Source organism: Balaenoptera musculus, chromosome 17 (assembly GCF_009873245.2).
Source record: "Balaenoptera musculus isolate JJ_BM4_2016_0621 chromosome 17, mBalMus1.pri.v3, whole genome shotgun sequence".
Lineage (NCBI taxonomy): Eukaryota > Metazoa > Chordata > Mammalia > Artiodactyla > Balaenopteridae > Balaenoptera > Balaenoptera musculus.
In genome coordinates, this window is record NC_045801.1 from 3,149,136 (window position 1) to 3,170,941 (window position 21,806).

Genomic DNA, 21,806 nt, shown 5'->3' on the forward strand with positions numbered 1-21,806 from the left:
TTTCCAAAGCCACACAGTTGCTTAGTGGTAGAGCTAGGATTTGAACTCAGGTCCAGCTCCTAAGCCAGCGGTTTTTTGGGGTTTTTTTGTTTTGTTTTGTTTTGTTTTTTACTAGAGTCTCTCCGTCTTCTCCAATCCAAAACTAAGTTGTTGGATTGATTTGTTCATGTATGTGTCTCCCACAGTGCCTCATGTCCACGGTGGGTGGTAGCACTTAGAACATTCCAGAGACCGTGCTCAGCCTGTTTCTCCATTATCTAACCTAAACCATTTAACCACGAAACCTGGGTATCGTTTGCTCCATGATATTAATGAAGAAACAGGCTCAGAGAGTCAGAATCACACAGGTAACAACAAGCTAGTGGAACTACAAGCCTTAACGTAAATATGTATCAAACATACACATGATTAAGGGATTCGTTCCAAGGTAGCAAGAGGCCTGAAAACATAATAATGATCCTCAAACGTGTTCTTCTTTCTTTCCATAGGTTCTTCACCACGAGTTACTGGCTATCCGAGAGGCATGCATTAAGCTAGAAAAAGACTACCAGCCGGGCATCACGTTCATAGTGGTCCAGAAGAGGCACCACACTCGGCTCTTCTGCACCGACAAGAATGAGCGGGTGAGTGTCCTCGACCCTGGGCTGTGCAGCCTCGAGGGACACGGGTCTCACGCCCTGCACCACCTCCCAGGCTCTTGGGAGACCCGGCCCTTCGTGGCGACCCAGCCTGAGACGTTGGAGAAGGGCTCTCCTCAGTTTGGTGAGAAGTTTGAACCTGCAAACCCCACAGGTCCGGGATAGGTCCAGGCAGATGTCATTTATCCGATAAGGAAGTTACCGAAGGGGAGGCTTCAGGGCCAGTTAGCAACCATGGCCATAGACAGCATAGTGTAGAGAATGCGGTAGAATGCAGTAAGTGGGGAGCCCACAGGGTGGTTGGAGTGCTGGAAGAGGGCCTGGGGAGCTCACTCAGGGGTCTGGTCTGGAGAAACACTGAAAGACAGCAGTGTCCAAGCTCCTCATCCCTCTCCTGGGTGTTCCAGAACAGGAACCACGAGCATGCAGGAGACTTAAGACTTGTAGTTGTAACTGCTGAGAATTGTCCACAGTTGGAGAAAGATCAGAACCCTTAGGTTAAGAGCCCTCTCCTGTTCCCAACAGGATAAATAAAAATAAATCCATACCTAGACACATTGTCCTAAAACTGCACAGTGTCAAGGTAACTGCATGAGGAAAAAGACCTCCCGGAAGGGAAGGACGTTCCACCAGGCTGTCCACCAGCAGGGCTGGAAGTCGGGGGTTAGAGTCCGCGCGGTGCAGCCCGCTGACGCCACAGCGGCACCACAGCGCCGAAAGTGCTTCTTGCCTAAATGGAAGACAAAATGCAAACTGAGAGTCAATAGCAAGGAAAAGGGATACTTTGTCATGATCACCTAGAAGATACAACAGCTGTCAGCATGGATGTACCTCACGCCATGACCTAAAAATATGTGAAGCAAAAACAGACAGAATTTCAAGGAGAAATTGACAAACACACCATCAAAGAGGTCTGTTTTAACAGACCACTATCAGAAAATGAAACAGGCACAAGTTAGTAAAAACTGAAAATGGGAAGAAAGGAATGAGCCAGACCTGACAGACAGAACTCTGCCTGTGACATCTGAGCTCACGCTGAGGGCTTACATGAGCTGGCGTTGTCCCAGGTCACAAAAGAGGTCTCAGGAGATTGCCAAACCTCAGTATTCTACAAACCACATTTTTTTAAAAAAACTAATTTATTTTGGGGAGCTGCATTGGGTCTTCATTGCTGCACGCGTGCTTTCTCTAGTTGCGGCGAGCGGGGGCTACTTTTCATTGCGGTGCACGGGTTTCTCATTGCGGTGGCTTCTCTTGTTGTGGGCTCTAGGCACACGGGCCCTAGAGTGCTCAGGCTTCAGTAATTGCGGCACGTGGGCTCAGTAGTTGCAGTGCACGGGCTCTAGGGCACGTGGGCTTCAGTAGTTGTGGCACTTGGGCTCAGTAGTTGTGGCTTTTGGGCTCTAGAGTGCAGGCTCAGTAGTTGTGGTGCACGGGCTTAGTTGCTCCACGGGATGTGGGATCTTCCCGGACCAGGGCTTGAACCCATGTCCCCTGCATTGGCAGGCAGATTCTTAACCACTGCGCCACCAGGGAAGCCCCTACAGTTTTAAAATCTGCAAAGTAACACAATATAATGCTAACGGAGACTTAAATATGTAGCAGAGAATAAAAGTATGTGTGGGAATAATAAAGTCTAGATTTGAGACTGCAGCATGGAAGGGATACAAAGGTAGGCACTCTTTTCAAATATTTTACTTATTTTAAAAATCTGGGACTTTCCTGGTGGTGCAGTGGTTAAGAGTCTGCCTACCAGTGCAGGGGACACGGGTTCGATCCCTGGTCCAGGAATATCCCACATACCACGCAGCAACTAAGCTCGTGCGCCGCAACTACTGAGCCTGCATGCCTAGAGCCCGTGCTCCACAACAAGAGAAGCCACTGCAGTGAGAAGCCCACGCACTGCAACAAAGAGTAGCCCCCGCTCACCGCAACTAGAGAAAGCCCACGCGCAGCAACAAAGACCCAACGCAGCCATAAATAAATAAATAAATAAATGAACAAGTAAATAAATAAATAATCTGAAGGTATAAAAAAAAGGTTGAGAAGAAGTAAAAACACACACACACACATCTGAAGGTGCAGAGGGGTTACACTGGAGATTCTCTTTTTTGTATGTATATTTGAAATTGCACGACTAAAAAAAAAAAATCAATCAGTGACTTCGTGACTGATTGGGAGTTTTGCTGTTCCAGTAGCGTAGCTGGATGTTGGGTGGTTTTTCGATGCTAGAGTGTAAACTGGGAGTTAAGTGGTTTGGTAGAATTTGTAGTCCTCCCACACCCCAGCTCCTTGGATGGCCTCTGGTGGAGCAACCCTCCCTCCCTGGCGGTGGTGATTGAACCCCCGGTAGAGTGGGGAAGCTCTTGACAGCTGTCAGGGTTTTCTAGCTCTTCTGCCTTCAGTATTGTGTGTGTGTGTGTGTGTGTGTGCGCGCGTGCGGGCGCACGTGGGCAGGTGACGGCTGTCACGTGTCCGTCGCCTGGTCTTAGATTTGTTATGTTGGTGACAGTTTCCATCTTGGCCTCAACAATAATGAAGACCCTTCAGGTGGTCCACGCAGATGCTTCAGTGAAGGGAAGACTCTGCATTTCCCTCAGGGGCCTTTATGAGATGGCGAAAACTAACCCCAGCCCAAAGAGAACAGGAATTGATTTGATTTCAGTTGTTAGTATATGTTAAATTGTAACACCATAGCACTGAGCAAGTGTATTGGCCAGTTTAAAGACTTCAGAGCACAAGGCAGTGTGGCCGCGTCTTGCCTGCTTGCTTGCTTTGCCCTCTTGTCCCCTGGGCGTGTCTAATGGACTCCTGTGTTGCTGAAGGTGGGGAAGAGCGGCAACATTCCAGCAGGGACGACCGTGGACACGAAAATCACCCATCCGACCGAGTTTGACTTCTACCTGTGTAGTCATGCTGGCATCCAGGTAAGGACACAGGGTCCACTTTGCGCAGTCTTGGTGTCTCTGGGGTGTCGTCCACACATTCAGCAGACACTTGCAGGGCACACACCTTGTGCCAGGTGCTCCAGTGGGCACTGGGGACGTGGTGGTGAGCAGCGCGGATGGGGCTGCAGGCCATCCCGAGGGGACGTCTGCGCAGGCGGTTGACCAGTGAACCGTGGAGGCTGAGAACCATCAGGTGTTGGGGACGGAGGACCCACTGGGGTGCTGTGCTGGCGCGGGGGTGGGTTCCCATTTTAGCCGAGATGAGGTCCAGGAAGAAGGAGCAATGAGTGCGAAGGCCAGGCAGCCTGGCGGGGACAAGTGGCATCCCTGTGTGCTTGGAGTTTGGCGAGCTAGATGGGGTCTGAGAGGTGACAGAGGGGCGGGGTCAGCCTTGCGTGCCCACCACACACGGGCACTGGTGTACGGGGAAGGTCACCATGTGGCATTCCTTGTCCCTCCCAGCGAAGAGACCCACAGCTTGCCAAGAGTGATTCTGAGAGAATGTTGCCACCTCAGAAGTGCCACGTCCAGCGTACCTGTTGTCAGAGCTGAGCCACCGGGATCTGCGAGGCTCTGCCCCTTGGGACAGGAGGAACTTAGCTCTGGGTGCCCGTGCCACTTCACCACAGAGGGGCTTTTGGGTGTTTCAAGTTATAAGTGAGGACTTAAATATCCATCCCCAAGGGATGTGAACCTAAACTTGGAGGGCTTACCGTAAACTTTGTACTTCTGCCACGGGAAATACACCTGCACGTCCTTCACATCACCGTGGCTCTAGAACAGGGCTTGGCAAACTGGCCTGTGGGCCGCATCCAGCCTGCAGCCTGTCGGGGTGCAGCCTTAGGGCTGAGTGGTATTTACATTTTTAAAGGTTGTTAAAAAGGAAGAAGAGGAACGTGGCTCAGAGAGGACGGAGGCTTCCGCAGTGTTTCCCGGGCACGTCTGTCCCCGTGATGGCTTCCGTGTCGGGCGGGCGCTTTTTCTGTACAGGCCACCCCGGCTTCCATCACAGTCTGTCTTTCCTGGCTTCCCTCCTGGTGGGTGGACCCCTCGCCCCCCGGGGCCTCTGGTTTGTTTAAGGGATAAACCTGTCTCCCTCCATTTTCTGCACGGGCACTTTCTAATGGGGGAAATCTCACACTGGAGACATTTAAGTGCTGTGACAAAATGGGCCTCAAGGGGTCCTGCTCTGCTGTGGTTGCCATGTCCTCGGCACACCCTCTGATACAAAATACCCCACTGCCCGCAGGCCCCCATGACAGCCACCGATTAAATGCTGAAAGGGGGCGCAGAATGTGTGCTTCATCAGAGGATAAGAGCGTCTGCCGCCCACCAGTCCCCGGGAGCCTGAACACAGACAGAGAGTCAGGAAGGGCCTGCTGGCTGGCTTGGGTTGAGTGGCAGGGAAGGCGGGTGGGGAGAAGCCAGAGAAAGGCCCTTCCCTCAAGCGCGCTCCTAGCTGACCGGTCATGGGTGCCCCGGCGAGCTGTGCAGCGGCCGTGCCAGCACCCGAGCCCCAGCGGGCACTCCGCCTGGGGCATGGGCCAGGCGACCAACCCCACCTCCTTCAGTTTTGAAAGATTCCAAACTGCATACACTGCACAAAATAAATATATGTTCAAACTCCCATTTTAAAGGCGTTAATGTGTAACTTATTAGAGATTTCTTCTTGCCTTTATAAATAAAGCATTGTAGAAAACCTAGTATATACAAATGACATTATCCTCCAAACAACCATTTCTGTATTATATCTTTCCTGTGAGTTTTCTCTACACAAATAAATGTGTGTATAGTCTGTTATTTTACCAGTAGGGGGTCATAGAATATGTGGCTCTGATGCCTGTTTATAATGATACATAATAGGATAATATAAATACCTTCTTGTCACTGAACGTCCTCCCACTGTATCCTCTGTGAAGGATTCTCCTGTGGGGTGGAAGCACAGCTTCTCTCGGCAGCACCCTTTTGCAGGTGAGTTCTGGACTTCTCTCTTGCATGTTTACCTCTCTGACCCTCTGATCTGCTTTTAGGGAACAAGCAGGCCTTCCCACTATCACGTGCTTTGGGATGACAATCGTTTCTCTTCCGATGAGCTGCAGATTCTCACCTACCAGCTGTGTCACACCTACGTGCGCTGCACGCGCTCCGTGTCCATCCCAGCGCCAGCATACTATGCTCACCTGGTGGCCTTCCGGGCCAGGTACCACCTGGTGGATAAAGAACATGATAGGTGAGTGGCATGCCTTTCCTGGCTGGGGTCGTTTCTGCAACAGGCTTTGGCAGCTGCTTTTCTGGAATGGGAAGCAGTGGGGTCCCAGTGGCTGGAGCCGACCCTGACACAGACACCCAAAAGCTAGCATCTTCGCCGCCATTTGTTAGCTGTGTGGCTGCCTCCCCAGATGGCTGGTGCGTGGTCCTAACTTAGCTATCAGTGTGCTGCCTCATGGTGCGTTAAAGGCTGCGCTCTCTCTCTCTCTCTCCTCTCTCTGTCTCTCTCTGTCTCTCTCTCTCTCTCTCTGTCCCCCATCCCCACAGTGCTGAAGGAAGCCATACCTCCGGGCAGAGTAACGGACGAGACCACCAGGCGTTGGCAAAGGCAGTCCAGGTCCATCAGGACACGCTGCGCACCATGTACTTTGCTTGACATGTTTTAGTGTTTACGATTGTGTACCGAGTTGGATTCACATGAGACCAGCTACACTCAGACCAACAAATGCCCAGCCCTTCCGTGACAGCCAGCATCGAACATGAGACGCCATTGATTTTAGTAGATTCTCCATTTTCCAGAATGCCTTCCGTCCCAGATTTCAAACTTGGATTTTGAACTGCAGACCTGTATGAGACCCCATTGTCGTAGGAAATATGGTTTGCCAAAATCTTATAAGCTGCTTATTAAAATAGAGTCCCGTGTTTCCTAAAAATCTCCTAAAACCAGTCTATGAACTCAGGGCTTTAAAACATTTTTAATTTATTTGGTCGTTCAATTTACTTGTTTTTAACATATGATTCTATATGAAATTGATGGGCTCAAACTAGCTGTGAACGTTCTGTGAGAGTGAAAGCAACATAAAACACATTGTGGTTTTAAAGCCTTGAACATTCTGATGCTGTCACTAAAGTTTATTTCAGAGTGACACCTGTGTGCTCCTGACCTGGCTCCCACCAGCTGTCCGGGATCCGAGGGCAGGGGCCAGGCGAGGCGCCCTGGTGTCTCTCGTTCTGCCACTGCCTGCCTTTCACTCAGCCCGAAGGAAGGAGGGGTGGCAGAAGGTGGGCCGTGTGTGTTTACAACATTTATAGGTCCAGAGGGATTGGCAGACAAGTGCCATTTTAATAAAAATTTATTTAAAAAAAGAAAAAAGACAATATGCCGACAGTCTAATCATAAGATTTGTCCTATAGGACTGTGACATTTATTTTCCAAAGTTTCTAAAGAATACGGGTCTGTGGTGATAAATACAGTACAATCCTTTTTCACTGTTATGTCTTTAATGTAAGAGAAAAATATATATATCTGGTTTGCAGTATTAATGTGATAGATAGATGCTGTTTTTCATTTTACTGACTACGGGGTGCTTCTTGTGATCTGTTTAGCATATCAAGAGTGTTTTGGAGCCTGGAGCCTGGACCACCCTTGTGGTTTCTCAGTGCTTAAGTACAGGAGTATGCAATTGACTCAGTGTGCCCGCGGCCCACCCCCTCGTGTAGACCGCGCAGCCTGGACCCTCAGGAGGACCGAGTGTGCTCCCAGCGGTCACTCCCCCTCCCCGCCTCATCCCCGTGTGTCGCTCAGCCAATTAAGCACAAATGGAATGTATGTATCCTTCCACTCCTGGGAACGAGTCTGCGTATCAGCGTGCACTTCTCTCTGCGTGTGGTTTGTTAGACAAGCGTCATAGGATCTATGCACTGAAACACAGAGAAGGCTGTCGGTGGTGGCGCTCTGCGGGATGCGAGGCCAGCGTTCCGCGAAGGAGCCCAGCCCTCGGGAGGATGGCTGATGGCGAAGCCAGCAGGAGAGGCAGACCCTTCTGCTAGGATTTGCGTTCTGGGCCCCGGACGTGGGTTTGCCAGTCTAGAATCCATTGCACTAAGAATGATGCCGTGGACAGCTCGACAGGGGTAACAGCAGAGAGCTCCGTTTGTGCTAAATGGGCTTTTTGTCCTTGTAGGCGGTTTTCTAAGAATCAAATCCACATTCAGTACAGAGATTCTAGGAAGGAGATGAACCTTTCCCTAGTGCTGCTTCGTGCTCTGTAGGTTTCCTCTGGCCCTGCTGATGGCCCTCCCATCCCGGCCTGACATTTACCTCTGGCGCTGTGGTGGGGTGAGGGTCCCGACCAGGGTGCCTCGTGCCGGGGTAAGCGCCCGCCTCGGTCTTGTGTGAGGGCTCCGCGGGGGCGGGCAAGCGCTGTCATGGACACTCGGCCTGGATTTTGGCGGCAGCGACAAAGGGGTGACTATTATTTGTGACAATATATACTCAAGAGTGGTGTGTGTGTGTGTGCGTGTGTGCGCGCGCGCGTGTGTGCATGTGGGTGTCTTATTAATGGCATTAGTCTCTCCTTGCTGTATCTTTTTTTTTTTTTTGTCTTTTTAAATGACAGAAGCCTCTGCTCTAAGAAATGTTGCAATTCCCTGTCATTTTATTAGCAAGTGGCACTTTCTCCTATTCAGAAGGATACCAGTACACTCTTGGCTCAAGTTACTGGGAGCATTCAAGCTAAGGAGGGAATCTTTTCACTAATACACTTTTAAAATCTGAACTTAGGTTAGTTTTCAGTCATTTTTAGAATCATCTAGAACCGTGTGTCTCGAAGGTATGTTTCTACCACTTGCAACGGTATCTCGGTGGTCGGGGCGGTGGTTGGGGCATTGGCCGTAAAAACGCTGTGACTCCTGTGCTCGCTGCGGCCTCCGGGGTGGCGGCTGGGCATCTGCGTTTTACACCATCAGCTGGGGGCCCAGGGCTGCCTGGGGTCTGAGAACCTCTGATCTAGAGCCTTCTGGAGAGCACGCTCCCTCAAGCACTCAGGGCCCGGCAGGGAGGGGCTCCCCAGCAATGCAGGGAAACGTGTTCTAAGCGAATACACTGGGCAGGATCACAGGCTGGCAGAAAATGAGACCTAAATTTTTAAAAAATCGTTTTGAAGGAAAAGTTTTCTTTCTAGAGGGCCAAAGTACTTTGAGAAAGGTACTTGTTACAGCCCTGTGCTTGTTTTATAAAACTTTTACTACTCAAAAGCATTCATAAACCAAACGTCTCCAGCTGGGTTAGCTGCATACCTTTGTACATGTCTGATGGTTCAGAATTCAAATGGCTGTAGTTACAATTTCTCAGGTAAAGAACCGTTTTCCCAAATTTCTACCAATCCCCCCCATTATTAGGATAAATTTTGAGACAGCGTAAAACCTCAAGGTGCAGTAGAATAAGTCCAAGCCCTGTTCACGTGGAAGCCAAGAGGGGCCCTGCCCGTTCTGTGTGGGTCACTCCCGCCCAGGGCAACCTCGTGGCCACCCGAGAGGGGGTCCGGGCACCTCCGGCCTCTGCCTGCATTTGACAGGTTTCCTGAGGCCTGTGCGGGGCTGTGCAAATTGCAGAGGTGTCCACTCGCCGCCGGCTTTGCCCAACCCCACTAAGTAAGGTGTGCCTTGCTTTAAGCAAACTGAATGTGAAAATTATGAAGTAGAAATCTGGATTCATTTCAAAGAAAAACTGGGATTTATCTCATCTCTTCAGAAGAGGTCTCCCAATTAGATCCTTATCCTGGTACTCTTCCTAGTATATTTTAAAATATTCACAGTAAGAAAAGTTAACATATTCCCATCCCTTCACCACTTCCTATTACGTTCGACAAGCTCTCACCCTAATAGCTAAGTGATGAAAGAAAGCCGGGGGAGCTGCTTCAAGTCGCCGTTTTGTAGGAGAGCCCTTTGGCCCTGCTGAGATTCCATCCTGCTGTTCGTGTACTTATTATAATAAGCTCAGATGTTCCTAGTTCAGATAAATGTTGTAAAACTGGGCATACCTATACTTTTAGAAAGGGATTGTTTTATTTTGGTTTTGGTTTTCTGTTTTGAGAAGACTTCACATATACACTTGATAACTACATTTTAGGGTCTGCTTTTTCTTTTCAAGATTGTGTTGCTTTTTGGTAGTGTTCTCACACTCCCGTGCATGAATGTTTGCACTCTAGAACCACGAGCGATCCCTGGCCACTGCGCTGGCTTCCCCAGGAGGGACTTGTTGGAAGTGGAGTGATTTCCGCGCTGTGTGAGTTTGGCCGTAAGCAGTGCTGTTGTGATGTTTACCCCAGCGTGTGCTCATTAGAAGAGACAGTTTAAGTTCAATTCCTACAGCAGGGTTGTGGGCGGGTGGGTATCGATGTTATATTGTATGTTATTTTTATTGTTGTTAAATGCAAATGTTGCTATTTATTTTTTCCTTTCTGCTCTGGTTTGATTTGGCTGATATGGATATTCCAGTGCATGTGGTACCTGATGAATATGATAGAAATTATTTTCCCCAACTTTTATAAATTACCGAATGTTTACCTTCAAGTTTGCTGGATGATTTATTTTTTGAAAGCCACAAATGTAATTTTTCTGGATGAATTGTTTTTCTTATATATGCAGCAATGTAATTTAACATTGATCTGCAGGGTGACTTAAATTTTATTTTTACAAGGCAGTTTTTCAGTCAGATTATATATTTGATACAATATGTTAAGGGTAGACCAGCCACGCGTCGTGCAGTTGGGACACCAGACTGTCTCGAGGAGGCCTCTGGAGGCTGGGACGGCTTCTTTTGGTTGCTTGGCATCATGGAAGCACTAGGCTGTTTCATGGAGCCACCCGTCAGGATCTGGATGGAGTCCTTGAGTGGGACTTTGATCTGTTGGGCAGTTCAGAGGATTTTTCATGGGCATTTTCCTACACCTAAGGCAGTTCCATTAGGAGGCGCTTTAGAAGTTGACATAATCCAGACAGTGGACAATCCCAGCGGCCCAGACAAGCCATAGAAATTTCCCCGTGACCTCTCTTTGACTCATCTCTCACGCTCATGAGAAAAGGAATGTACAATGAATAGAAACTTCCTCAGTGTTCATACGCCTCACTTTCAGAATGCAAATACTTTGTATTTTAAGCCCTCCCCCCAAAGTAACCAAGAATATTCTCTCTGGCTGCCGTGCCAGCAGTGTCGGCTGCTGTGACGTTTCTCAGTGTAGACACAGTGCACGTGTGACTTCGTAATAGGGCTGTCCGTGTTACACACACACGCTGACTTTTTTTGTAAGGAAAATTTTCAACTCGAAATAATTGCACTGATTTTTTGACAGCTTCCTTTTTATTAATGTCCAACTTTGCATCTGCTGTACTTGTTTGAAATGACTGTAAATAGGTTTAGGATAGCAGGAATGATGTAATACAGTGCGTTGCTTTGCTTTAGTGATCCTGCCACGTTTCTCAGTTTATGTGTGAGCGCCGTGTGGGCTGGTCGCTGCCCTTCGCCCTCTACAGCCGTGTGTGTGTGTGTGTGTGTGTTGACCATTCATGAAGGACACATTAGCCTCGTTGCTGTCTTTTTCTGGAAGGAAGTTTGCAGTGTATTGGAAGAAGAGTGTGCTCTCTCCTTGCGGTCTGAGGTTTAATTCTAAGAGGATTAATTGTAAATCCTTTGAATACTTCTGGTCTGTTTAATTCCTCGTTATTTGCCATGACGCCCTAAAGCATTTGCTGCTAGCTCCCTCCAGCATTTGACAGCTTGGATAGGAAGCATCTGAACGGCCAATGTTACTAGAGAGTCAGGGCCTCCCTTGCTTCTCTTTGGTCACCCGTCATTTTAAAGCCATGAGGTCGCTGTTATGTCAAAACTGTCATTTGTGGCTTAACCCATAGATGCCGGGCAGACCTGAGACGCAGTGCTGTTCCTTTAGGCCTCGTGATTTGGCCAGATGAGAAGTACGTGCTCCAGCCCACAGTGTGTAATTCTGTTTGTGATCAGGCTACACAGTATCAGACACACAAAGGAGCTTTTAAACCCAAACCAGTCATCTGAGTGTGTGTTAATGTCATGTTGATGCCATCTCGGTGCCCTCACTTAGTGCTTTTTTGGATGTTTTGCCATTTTATTGTCTAAAGTGAATGTATTGGCTTAGCCATATCACTACAGAAGGTGGTTTCTAATACCTTTTAGTTTAAAAATAAATAAATAAACGCAGATAAAGGCTACCTCTGAATTCTTAATAGATTCATGTTTGCTTTTAAGTGTAGCTATCCACACTGAAAATAGCCAAAATGTTGCCTGAATCAACTGAATTGTGAACATCTCTCTGTTCAGTTCTGGCTTGAAAATCTGTGTGCCATACTGTGCCCCACGGGCAGTCCCCTCCTCCCTCTCTGGGTGTCCAGGGTGGACCAGGGGCTCCTCAGGGCTGCCCAGCTCCGAGATGTTAGGACTCTCAGTGGCCAGCAGGAAGGAAACGCAAGGGCCTTTCTGCACCGTCCTCGGGTGCAGGGCCGTGTGTGGCGGGACCTGGAAGCGACCCACTGTCCTGGCTTTTCACTTTCCTATTTGACATAAGAAAGCACTTTTTTTTCCTGCTTTACTTATGAATGGGTTGAAAGTGTCTCCTTCTACTCTCTTCTCCCTTTTTGTACACTCTGTAAGATCACAAAGGTGCTTAAACACCGACTCTCATGCAAATAGTACTTCAGTAGCTGCGTGGTTTCAAAATGCAGTGCAGATGTCATTGACCTTTGACTTGGGAACCTTGAGTTACTATCACTCTATACTTTAAAGTGAGCTAAGGTTTGAAAGCAAAATGTTCTGTTCAAATCCAAGGCCCTTTGTTTGAAAGGAGCACAGGGTCCAGGGCGGCAGCATCTTGAATTAGGGGTTCCTGCTGCTGGCGCCCTGGACCAGGATGCCAGCCTGCGGGGAGGCTGGCCTGGGAGAGCTCGGCATCACGTGTCATGAACCACTTTGCTGTCAGAAATCTCGTCTGCCCACACACTGCTGTGGGTTGATCAGTGTCGCCCCCCTGCTCCTTCGCGTCTTTTCTTTAGGTTCCTCGTGTTCTCCCGTCTTCAGAAGGTGAGCATTTGCTCCAGATCACTTGCACTGGTTTGCTCCTAAGTTCTGGAGGGACAGTTGGGCGCTGTTGCGGTTGCAGGCGTCTGGGTGTGAGGAGGCGGCTCCGCTCTCTTCTGGACGCTCATCAGACCTTGACTTTGGCCCAGAGAGGTTCCAGGTGCACCATTACGAGGAAGTCCTTGCCTTCAACGCTGCATGCTGCGCTTTAATTCCGAAAGCGCCAAGTGTCCTTTGCAGTCTAAGAATGTGTAATTCTGCAGTCGCGCTGTCCTATAGACACAGACCACCCTAAGAAGCGTGGACATTGGGGAGTGTCCGCCACGTCTGCTGACCTGCTTCTGGGGCTGCTGGGCTCTGAAGTGGCCTCGTTTTCAGCCAGAAACCCATACAGGGTTTTTCAGGGGCCGCTGCGCAGCGGCCGGCTCCTCGCTTTAGTGATGTCAGCCGTTGACTCGGATCTCCCACCTGCTTTCTGCACTCATGTCCCCAGCGTCCTGACGTGGGCCTCCCCCGGCATCTTTGCGTTCATGAAAGATCATTAAAGATGAGGGAACTGAAGATTACTGGTGCTTTTGTTAACACTTTTCTGTCTTATTGGTTAATGTGAAAAATTCAGGTGTGTCAGATCTTTAAACGCCCTTGGTGGTGTGACTGTAGGCTTGGATCCTCACCTCACCCCCCTTCTTTAGGCGGTTGGAGGAGGCTGAATTATCTCCTAGTTACAACTTCCTTGGCCTCAAGTAGTTCAGAGTTAAAGCTACAACACCAAATATTGACTCCCCACCCCCACCCCCAAGTGTCTCCAGGAGCTTGATGTTCAGGCCAACCTCATTCGGTACTTCTGGAATCTTCAAGGTCCTCAGAACCATGAGTTGATGCTAGGAATGTGCCCCCTCACCGCCCACCACCACCGACCAGGCTGGGGGGTGCGATGCGGATGGGCTGCCCGGCCCCGCTGGACGGAACTGGGGGGCCCAGGGCTCCTCTGGACTCTGGACTCTGGAGATGCTGGGAACGATGCTGGGGGGTGGGAGAGGGCAGCCCCTCTGACCCAGGAGGCAGGCGGTGCCCAGGCCTCCCCTGGTCTCCAGAGGCCAGGGGTGCCAGACTGAGCGTGTTCTGGAGACCCCGTCTCAGCCTCCGTGCCTTTCAAGTCCGGTCCTCAGTGTCCTTTTGAAATCACGTTGGGGCTGCGTTGTTGGGAAGGAAGCCTGGCCCGACGCACGGTCAGTCGCTGGCCCTCTGCCTTTGAAGCCGCCTCCGCTCCTCGGCTCCTGAGCACTGTCTCCTGTGGGAAATCGCTGGGTTCTGGCCGCGTGGCTCCTCCCAGGCCCTGAGCACGTCCGTCCACAGGACCCCTCTCTTAGTCAGGTGCTGACGGTGACCACCGGCAGACCTGGGGGTTTTGTTCTCAAGGTCACTCAATGAGAATGTTGAGTGTAATGGAACTAGATTGTTTTCAAAAAGGAATTGGAATTGGAGTCGTGTCTTTGTAAAATGCGTGGGAAGTCCTCAGATGTCAGGTGCTATTTCAGTTGTTGGAGTGCCCCGCGTTGTTGTTGTTTTTTGACGTGCTGGGAAACTGCTTCCTCGGGAGTGGTGTCACCTGGAGCTGTGCACGTAGGACTTGGGTTTCGACGTCTCAAAGATGCAGGTTTTAGCTCTGACTTTTCCAAGCCAGGTATTGAGTTGAGCAGTTTTCTCGGCTGACGGTCTAGTTAAAAGCCACCCTCCTCTGTCAGTGGATGGTTTTAAGCGGGGGAAATAACCCAGTGTTACTTATTTTAAACTGTCTAGAAAAGCCTTCGAGGTGGCAGCTCTTGGCCCTTCCGTCTCCCCCTACCAGGCACCGGGGGGACTGCGGGCGGCTTTGCGGGGCCGTAACACAGCGATGATGTGGGCTCCTCTTCAAAGCCAAATAGACACGTGACTAAAATCCTGGAAGTCTGCGGTTTAGCACTGAACTGAAATTCGCCTCCTGAGTTTGATAGTGGATTTTACATGTAGTTGTTGAAGGTATAAAATCATGTTTTGTAACTGTAGCGGCAAGTGAGTTTTTACTTTTTAAAAAGTTTTAAGGGAATAATTGTAAGTTTCTGTGCAGCAAAGTGGCTAATTATTCATTAAATACAAGAATGTAGTGTCTAAATCCAGATTTTTTCTTACCTCTGGTACACTTCAGATTACTTACCTAATATGTATTGAGGGGTTTTAACCCTGAGTTTTATCGACTTTTCTAGTTTTATTTTATTTTTATAAAATAATTGAAAAAAACAAAAATGAATTCAGAAGTTCCATAGGTAGATCTTGACCCTTCTTAATTTTCTCCCACAAAAAAAATTTTAGAAGACATTTTGAATCAAAATGTATTATGACCATTTAAAGTTTACTGTTTTCTAAGAAGCTGAGCAGCTAAAGGGCCTCATTTCAGGTGGTACTGCGCGTACTGTCTGCGGACTCGTTTACCTGTGCGGTGGGTCTACGTGACGATGTCTTGTGCTTGCAATATAGAAACCGTGCAGTGCTGTTGTGTACATTGACAGTTCCTGTATAAACTAGTATTTATATACATTGGCCTCTCTGTATAACTTTTCATTTGCTTACATGAATTGTAAAATTAAATATAAAATTATAGTACCTGCTAAATACAAATCTGAGGCTTCCTGTCCTTGTCTTTAGTTTGATACCATTCTGTGTGTTTTGAGGATGTCCAATGCTTGCATGATGGTAGGTGGTAATGCCACTTTAAATTAAGCCTTAATCAGATGTTAAATTTGTAAGTTTCACAGTATGCAAAAATATTAGGCAGAATGAGTTTAAACTGTTCAGATCAAGATGCTATATCATAATTCAACAAGTCTTTTCTCCGGACTTATAAAGGGAAACTTTCAGTGATACATACAGATCTGTCTCTCTCTCTCTCCCTCTCTCTCTTTCTGGTCTGGCTTGGCTGTTGCCATTGCTTGACGAAAATGGACCATTGTGCATTTCTGTGGCAGTCAGTCAAAAAGACCTGTTCTAAAAGTCTTGAGACTTTTTCAGGGTTATTTTTAAATGTTTGATTTTTTTTTTTTTCCCTCCAGTCTGAGATGTATTTATGGTTGATGGAGAGTATGATTTAGGCATAAATCTTTGCAAACCTGCTCATGTTCTAAGCTTTCTTCAGGTAGTGCCACCTGTCATTGCTTCTGCATATGATTAAATGGATTTTTGTTTTTGTAAAAGCATCTTAAATTTAGACATAAAATGGAGGGGACCCAGCTTTCTTTACAATGTGGATCTACCTCAGTTAAACAGTTGGGTGCTATTTACTAAGTCTGTCAAATTAAATTGGAAAAAGTAACAAAACAGTGAAATATAACTCCACACAAAGCTTGAAGTCATAATTTCCGTTTATTTAATAATATCTATTTATTTTGTGCCTTTTGTGTTGAATCCTAATGCATTGAAAAAATCAGTATGAAATTAAATATTTTATATTGTACATGGGGAGAAAAAGCCCAATTGGCCATGGAATTTGATAGATCACCCCAGCCAACTAAACACTAACGTATACTGGAATCCCAACTGCCCTCTTGTGAAAAGAAACATAGAATTATGTCCAAGAGCAAATTTGACATTTTACAAGCAAATTCCAAACTCTTCTACGCATATATTTGTAGCTATCACTTCATTTTCTGTGCCAATGAAGGGGCGACCAAAAACAACTCACAAACACTCTTGTCATTGCTTTTTCACCACACGTGCCCTCCCGGCCTTCCTCTGGCGTATTTTATAAGTTTATTTCCTAAGCAGCGAATGGACTATTGTTGATTTCATCTCTCCCACCCTCCTGGTGTGGGTGTTGGTGACCATCGACAGAGGAAGGGAGGGCCGCTGGCCGTGGGGGGGGGGAGGGGAGGGGTGCTGCCTGCAGCAGCAGCCCCAGGGTTTCTGTAAGTTAGGAAAGCTTTCTGGCAGGTGAGAAAATCGGATAGATCGATGACTTTCCATGCTTTTATATTTGGCAGTTTACAAGTCTAGACTTTTCCTACTATGGCAATCTTTTTTAACTTAATTCTTTGGAGGTAACACAATATTTTGGAGTCTTAAGAATTTGATTTTATACCAATAAGAAATAAAAATTAGGGATCTTTCCTGTAGTATATAGTTTTACTATTTTAAAGAGATCTCTGAACTTTACAAGAGAACCAACATTCCTTAGTGGCATAACTTTGAAAGTTGATTTGGGAGGCTTTTCGCTTCAGGATCTCAAAAAAATTGGGATGATTCTAGTTAAATGATTTTAATTTTTAAAATTCCATCAGGTCAATACTTAAGCTATATTTTGTAAAGAGTAAATCATCCTTTAGTATGCTGCATGTAAAGATCAGCGTTGTTGCACTTTCTCAGTAATAATAAATGCCCTACAATTGGCTCACCAGTAAGCATTTTGTTTTTTACCTAACAAGAGTACTTTGGGGCAGGTGATTAAATTTATATAGGTACCTCAAGAAAAAGAACCTGAATATGCTGCATTTTGTTTCTTTAGCTTTTATACGTAGCATTTTGTTCTGCTCTTATGATTTTGTTTAGATATATGCTTTTTGGACCCCAGTAGACTGTTAAAAGAGATTTTAAAGTTACTCTTGTAGGGATACAGTGTCTTTTTTTTTTTTTTTTTTTTTTTTTTTTTTAACGTACTGCAATATCTGGTTCAAAGGTTGCCCACCAGGAGATTAATACTTTACCCAGATACACCTGAGAAAAAGGATACCATGTTTATAAGCAGACAATAATGTTCCCAATCCTTTCTGTTCATGCTGCTTTCTTAATTCTTTTCTCCATATCATCAAGAGGTTGGACGACTTATTTCTAAGGTCAGACTTAAACATCATAGCATCGTAACATTTTCAACACAGACCTCACAAAACTGCCATTGAGTAAGTAGCATGATCCTAAAGGTATTGCTGGCACTAGGCAGCCGGATCCATCTGGGCTCTGAAGAGCCGGTCTTCACACTTCTCTATTCCCCAGCACTCACCCCAAACTGAACAGACGGGGAGTGGTCTTGATTGACAAAGATTAAACTGGTGAAGAAAGCTAAAGGCTGAGACACTGAGCATCTATTGTCGTGTTTAAGCTTAGCTGGGTCCTTTAGAGTTTGTTTTACAGCTTACTAGGTTAAGTAGTTTGCACTATTTTTGCAATAAATTCATGGAAAACCTAACAGTTACTTGTTTTGTTTCTTACTGTGTGTATATAAACTAATACTAAAAAGTTTGGCATAGTGTTTTTTTCACCTCCTTACATAACCCTTAACATGCACAGAATGCTGTAAATCTGATACAATATGATGTGAATGATATTTTATAAAGTTATTTTGTATGGTGTCAATTTTGTTTTGCCTCATAGTATGTCAGCAAAAAATAAAATAAAATTCCTCGTATTTACAGCTGCCTCGCCCAAAGATCTTCTGTTTACTCACATATTTATTTGGGGACTTCCTTCCATACGGGTTAAGATTCCAGGCTTCTGAGGTGGAAGCACACCTTTGGTGATAGAAGTCTAGAGCCTTATTCCATATGTTGGGCCCCTGAGAATTTGGGGTCTGGGGATAAAAGCGTCAGGAATGAATTGAAGAACAAATGTGGTACCTAGGATGAGCTGGGTGTTCCTACTCTAGCAGCCATGAGAAAAGAAGAAGAAAAAAGCCATTCAGCTAAACCCCAGTCGAGTGCAAAGCCCTGAGCTCCATGTTGTGTGGGAATCAAAGCTGACCATATCTGGGGCTCTGGGCCTGGTGACCTCCCTCTGGGCGGTGTTTGACTTCTGTCTGTACTGAAAGAATATGTGGTATTGGGAAAGGAAAGGAGGGTTGGGTTAAGAAAACCAAAAATATAGCTGAAAATCCCTAGGATGCACACTGTTGCTAAAGCAGGCCAAAGTTTTTGTTTTGTTTTGAAACAGCCAAAGCTATTTTCTGATTTTTACGGAAAATGTTTTTAAGAAAAGAATAGGGCTTCCCTGGTGGCGCAGTGGTTAAGAATCCGCCTGCCAACGCAGGGAACACAGGTTCAAGCCCTGGTCCGGGAAGATCCCACACGCCGCAAAGCAGCCAAGCCCGTGCGCCACAACTACTGAGCCTGCGCTCTAGAGCCCGTGAGCCACAACTACTGAAGCCTGCGCGCCTAGAGCCCGTGCTCTGCTACAAGAGAAGCCACCACAATGAGAAGCACGCGCACCACAACGAAGAGTAGCCCCTGCTCACTGCAACTGGAGAAAGCCCGCGCGCAGCAACAAAGACCCAACGCAGCCAAAAATAAATAGAGAATAATGTGTTCATTATAGAAAATGTAAAAATTCAGATAAACATAAAGATAGAAACTGTAAATTATCTGTAATCACAACACTGAGAGGTAGTTACTCTTAGCACTCTGGTGTATTCTGTTCCAGGCTTTTTTTTTCCCCTAATAAAATCAAGATGTAGTTCTCTCTTTTTTTCTTTTCCCCTTAATGTATACAGGACCTAGTACTTCTTACTTCTTCTTGGTATCCAAAACCACAAAGCCTCTTGGTGCCCACAGGCCCTGGGACATGCTAGCTGAAACTGAAAGAATACACACAAACTGCTGAGAGACCTACAGTATCCTTACTTCATAAATATGGCCTTACTTTGTTACATTCCCGTTATCTCACTATCATTCACTGGATGGCCAGAAGCAGTCATGATCTGACTGTGAAACCCTAAGTGTAAAAACAGAGTACGATGATGTGACGTTATGTGAATTAGGAAAAGATTTCACAAAAGAAAACAGCTCCTTGATCAGAGGATGTACAAGGGATCTTTATGCTCCATAGAGGACAAGGAGCCCATCTCAGCAGGAATGGAAGGTTCGTGTAGGATAACAGGCTATAAAACAGAGCAAGATCAGTGTCCAGGGCCTCAACTGCCAAGTTAAGAATTGACCCCATTGACAGGGCAGAGAAAACCACACTTTTTTAAGCTCCAGTGAAGAGTGTAGTCTGGAATTTGAATCCTAGTTCCACCACTTCCTAGGTGTGCCCTGGACTAGTTCCTTAACCTGAGCTTTCATTCTCTTCTCTGTAAAATACGGATACTTTGCAAGTTGTGAAGATTAGATGAAAGTGTGCACAATGCACACAGAAGAGGCTCAGCCCCCAATGGCTACTCCAATATCAGCTGTTTTTAACGCTTAACAGGAAAAAAAGATTAATCTTCATAAAATTGTTTTGGTAATTTGACAGCAGCATGCAAGATGGGAAGAGGAAAGAGGCTATAAAGATGGTGAGGAAACCAGTTAGGAAGCTACTGTACTAGACTAGCATGTGGTTTAAGGAGGAACTGAGAAGGATGAAAGCTCCCTACATAATTGGATCTGAAGGGCTTATGATAGGTTAAGGATGTTTCAGCTGGTTACACACAAAAACCATTTTTCCTGGGCATTTCTTAAACAGCATCACGTTACTATAGGCAGAGGTACTGAAGGCAATGCGGCATTTGAAAGATACTGACACAGGAGATCTTTGTGACTCTGGGTTTGGTGACAAGTTTTTATATACAACAAGAAAAGCATGATCCCCAAAGGAAAAAAGTGATAAAATGGACTTCCTCAAAATTAAGAATTTCTCAAAAAAAAAAATTTCTGTTCTTTGAACAATGCTGTTAAGAGAATGAAAAGACAAGCCACAGGCAGGTAGAAAATATTTGCAAATCACATAATCTAGCAAAGGACTTGTATTCAGAACATATAAAACTCTGAAACCCCAACAAAAAGAAAATAACCCCGTAAAAAGATGAGCAAAAGATTTGGACAGTTCAAAGAAAATATATAGACAGTAAACAAGCAAATGAAAAGATGTTCAACATTATTTGTCATTAGAAAAATGTAAATTAAAACCAACACCCACTAAAATGGCTAAAATTAAAACAAAAAAACCTGATACCAAGTTTTGCAGAGGATGCAGAGCAGCTGAAGCTCTCGTTCACTGCTGGTGGGAATGCAAAATAGTACAGACGCTTTAGAACACAGTTTGGTGGTTTCTGGTAAAATGAAATATGCAATTCCACTCAAGTGAAATGAAGTCGTATGGTCACACAAAACCTGTACCAAAGGCTTATAGGGCTTTATCTGTAATCATCAAAACAGGAAACAAGAAAAATTTCTGAGAGTTTTAAAAGGAAAAAAAAAGAGAGAAAAAGAAAGAAAGAAAAAACAGGAAACAACCCAAATTGGGAATTATCCATTCACCTTTGGAATGGATAAACAAATGGTATATCCATACAGAGGAATGCTACTCGGCAATAAAAAAGAACAGACTGCTGATACCTGCAACAACATGGATGAATCTCAAATGCACTATGTGCTAAATGTAAAAGTCAGATTCAAAGGCTACTACTGTGTGAGTCCATTTATATGACGCTTTGGAGAGACGGGTGGGCAAACCATGGTCTGTGGGTCAAATGTGGCCTGCTGTGTTTCTGTATGGCCTATAAGCTAATAATGGCTTTTACATTCTGAAATGGTTGAAAAAAAGGCAAAAGATTTCATGACACATGAAAATTATATAAAATTTAAATTTCAGTGTCCAGAAATAAAGTTTTTTTGAAGTACAGCCACGCTCATTCCTGTATGTGTTGACTGTGGCTGCTTTTGAACTACAACAGCAGAGTTGACTAGTTGTGACAGAGATTATGTAGCCCATAAAACTTCAAATATTTTCCACATGGCCCTTTCCAGAAAAAGTCTGCTGACTCCTCCTCTGGGGGCAGAGAATAGCTAGATCAGTGGCTGCCAAGGTAAAGGGTAGGAAGGAGTTTGACCATGAGGGAATTTGGGGGAGGTGACAGAACTGTTGTATCTTAATTGTGGTGGTGGTTACATGACACTGCATCTGTCAAAACTCAGAACTGTACACCAAAAAGTAGATTTTAAAATATTTTAAAATAAATTTTAAAATCAAGAGGGACAGAAAACAGTGATTGATTGCCTGGGGATAAGGGAAGGAACTAACTCCAAGCGTATACAGAGGAATATTTGGGGTGATGGAACTGTTCTATATATTGATTGCTTACACAACCAACAGAATGGACATTAAAGGGTGATTTTACTGGATGAAAAT

The 21,806-nt window shown here is 46.0% G+C and overlaps 1 protein-coding gene across 5 annotated transcripts in view; it reads left to right on the forward strand.

Annotated features, from left to right (window-relative positions):
* Window positions 1-18,115, forward strand: part of AGO2 (argonaute RISC catalytic component 2) — a 106,462-nt gene extending 88,347 nt beyond the window's left edge. Inside the window, exons 16-20 of one of the 5 annotated variants that reach the window (XM_036830796.1) lie at window positions 489-623; window positions 3,464-3,565; window positions 5,506-5,557; window positions 5,686-5,816; window positions 6,122-18,115. In XM_036830796.1, the coding sequence (XP_036686691.1) occupies window positions 489-623; window positions 3,464-3,565; window positions 5,506-5,557; window positions 5,686-5,804 (408 nt within the window). In that variant the 3' untranslated portion in view covers window positions 5,805-5,816; window positions 6,122-18,115. Of the gene's footprint in view, window positions 1-488; window positions 624-3,463; window positions 3,566-4,048; window positions 4,417-4,457; window positions 5,456-5,505; window positions 5,558-5,616; window positions 5,817-6,121 lie in introns of those variants that run through there. The other 4 variants (XM_036830795.1, XM_036830794.1, XM_036830793.1 and 1 more) reach the window with 4 other exon arrangements.
* Window positions 18,116-21,806: the final 3,691 nt, after the last annotated feature.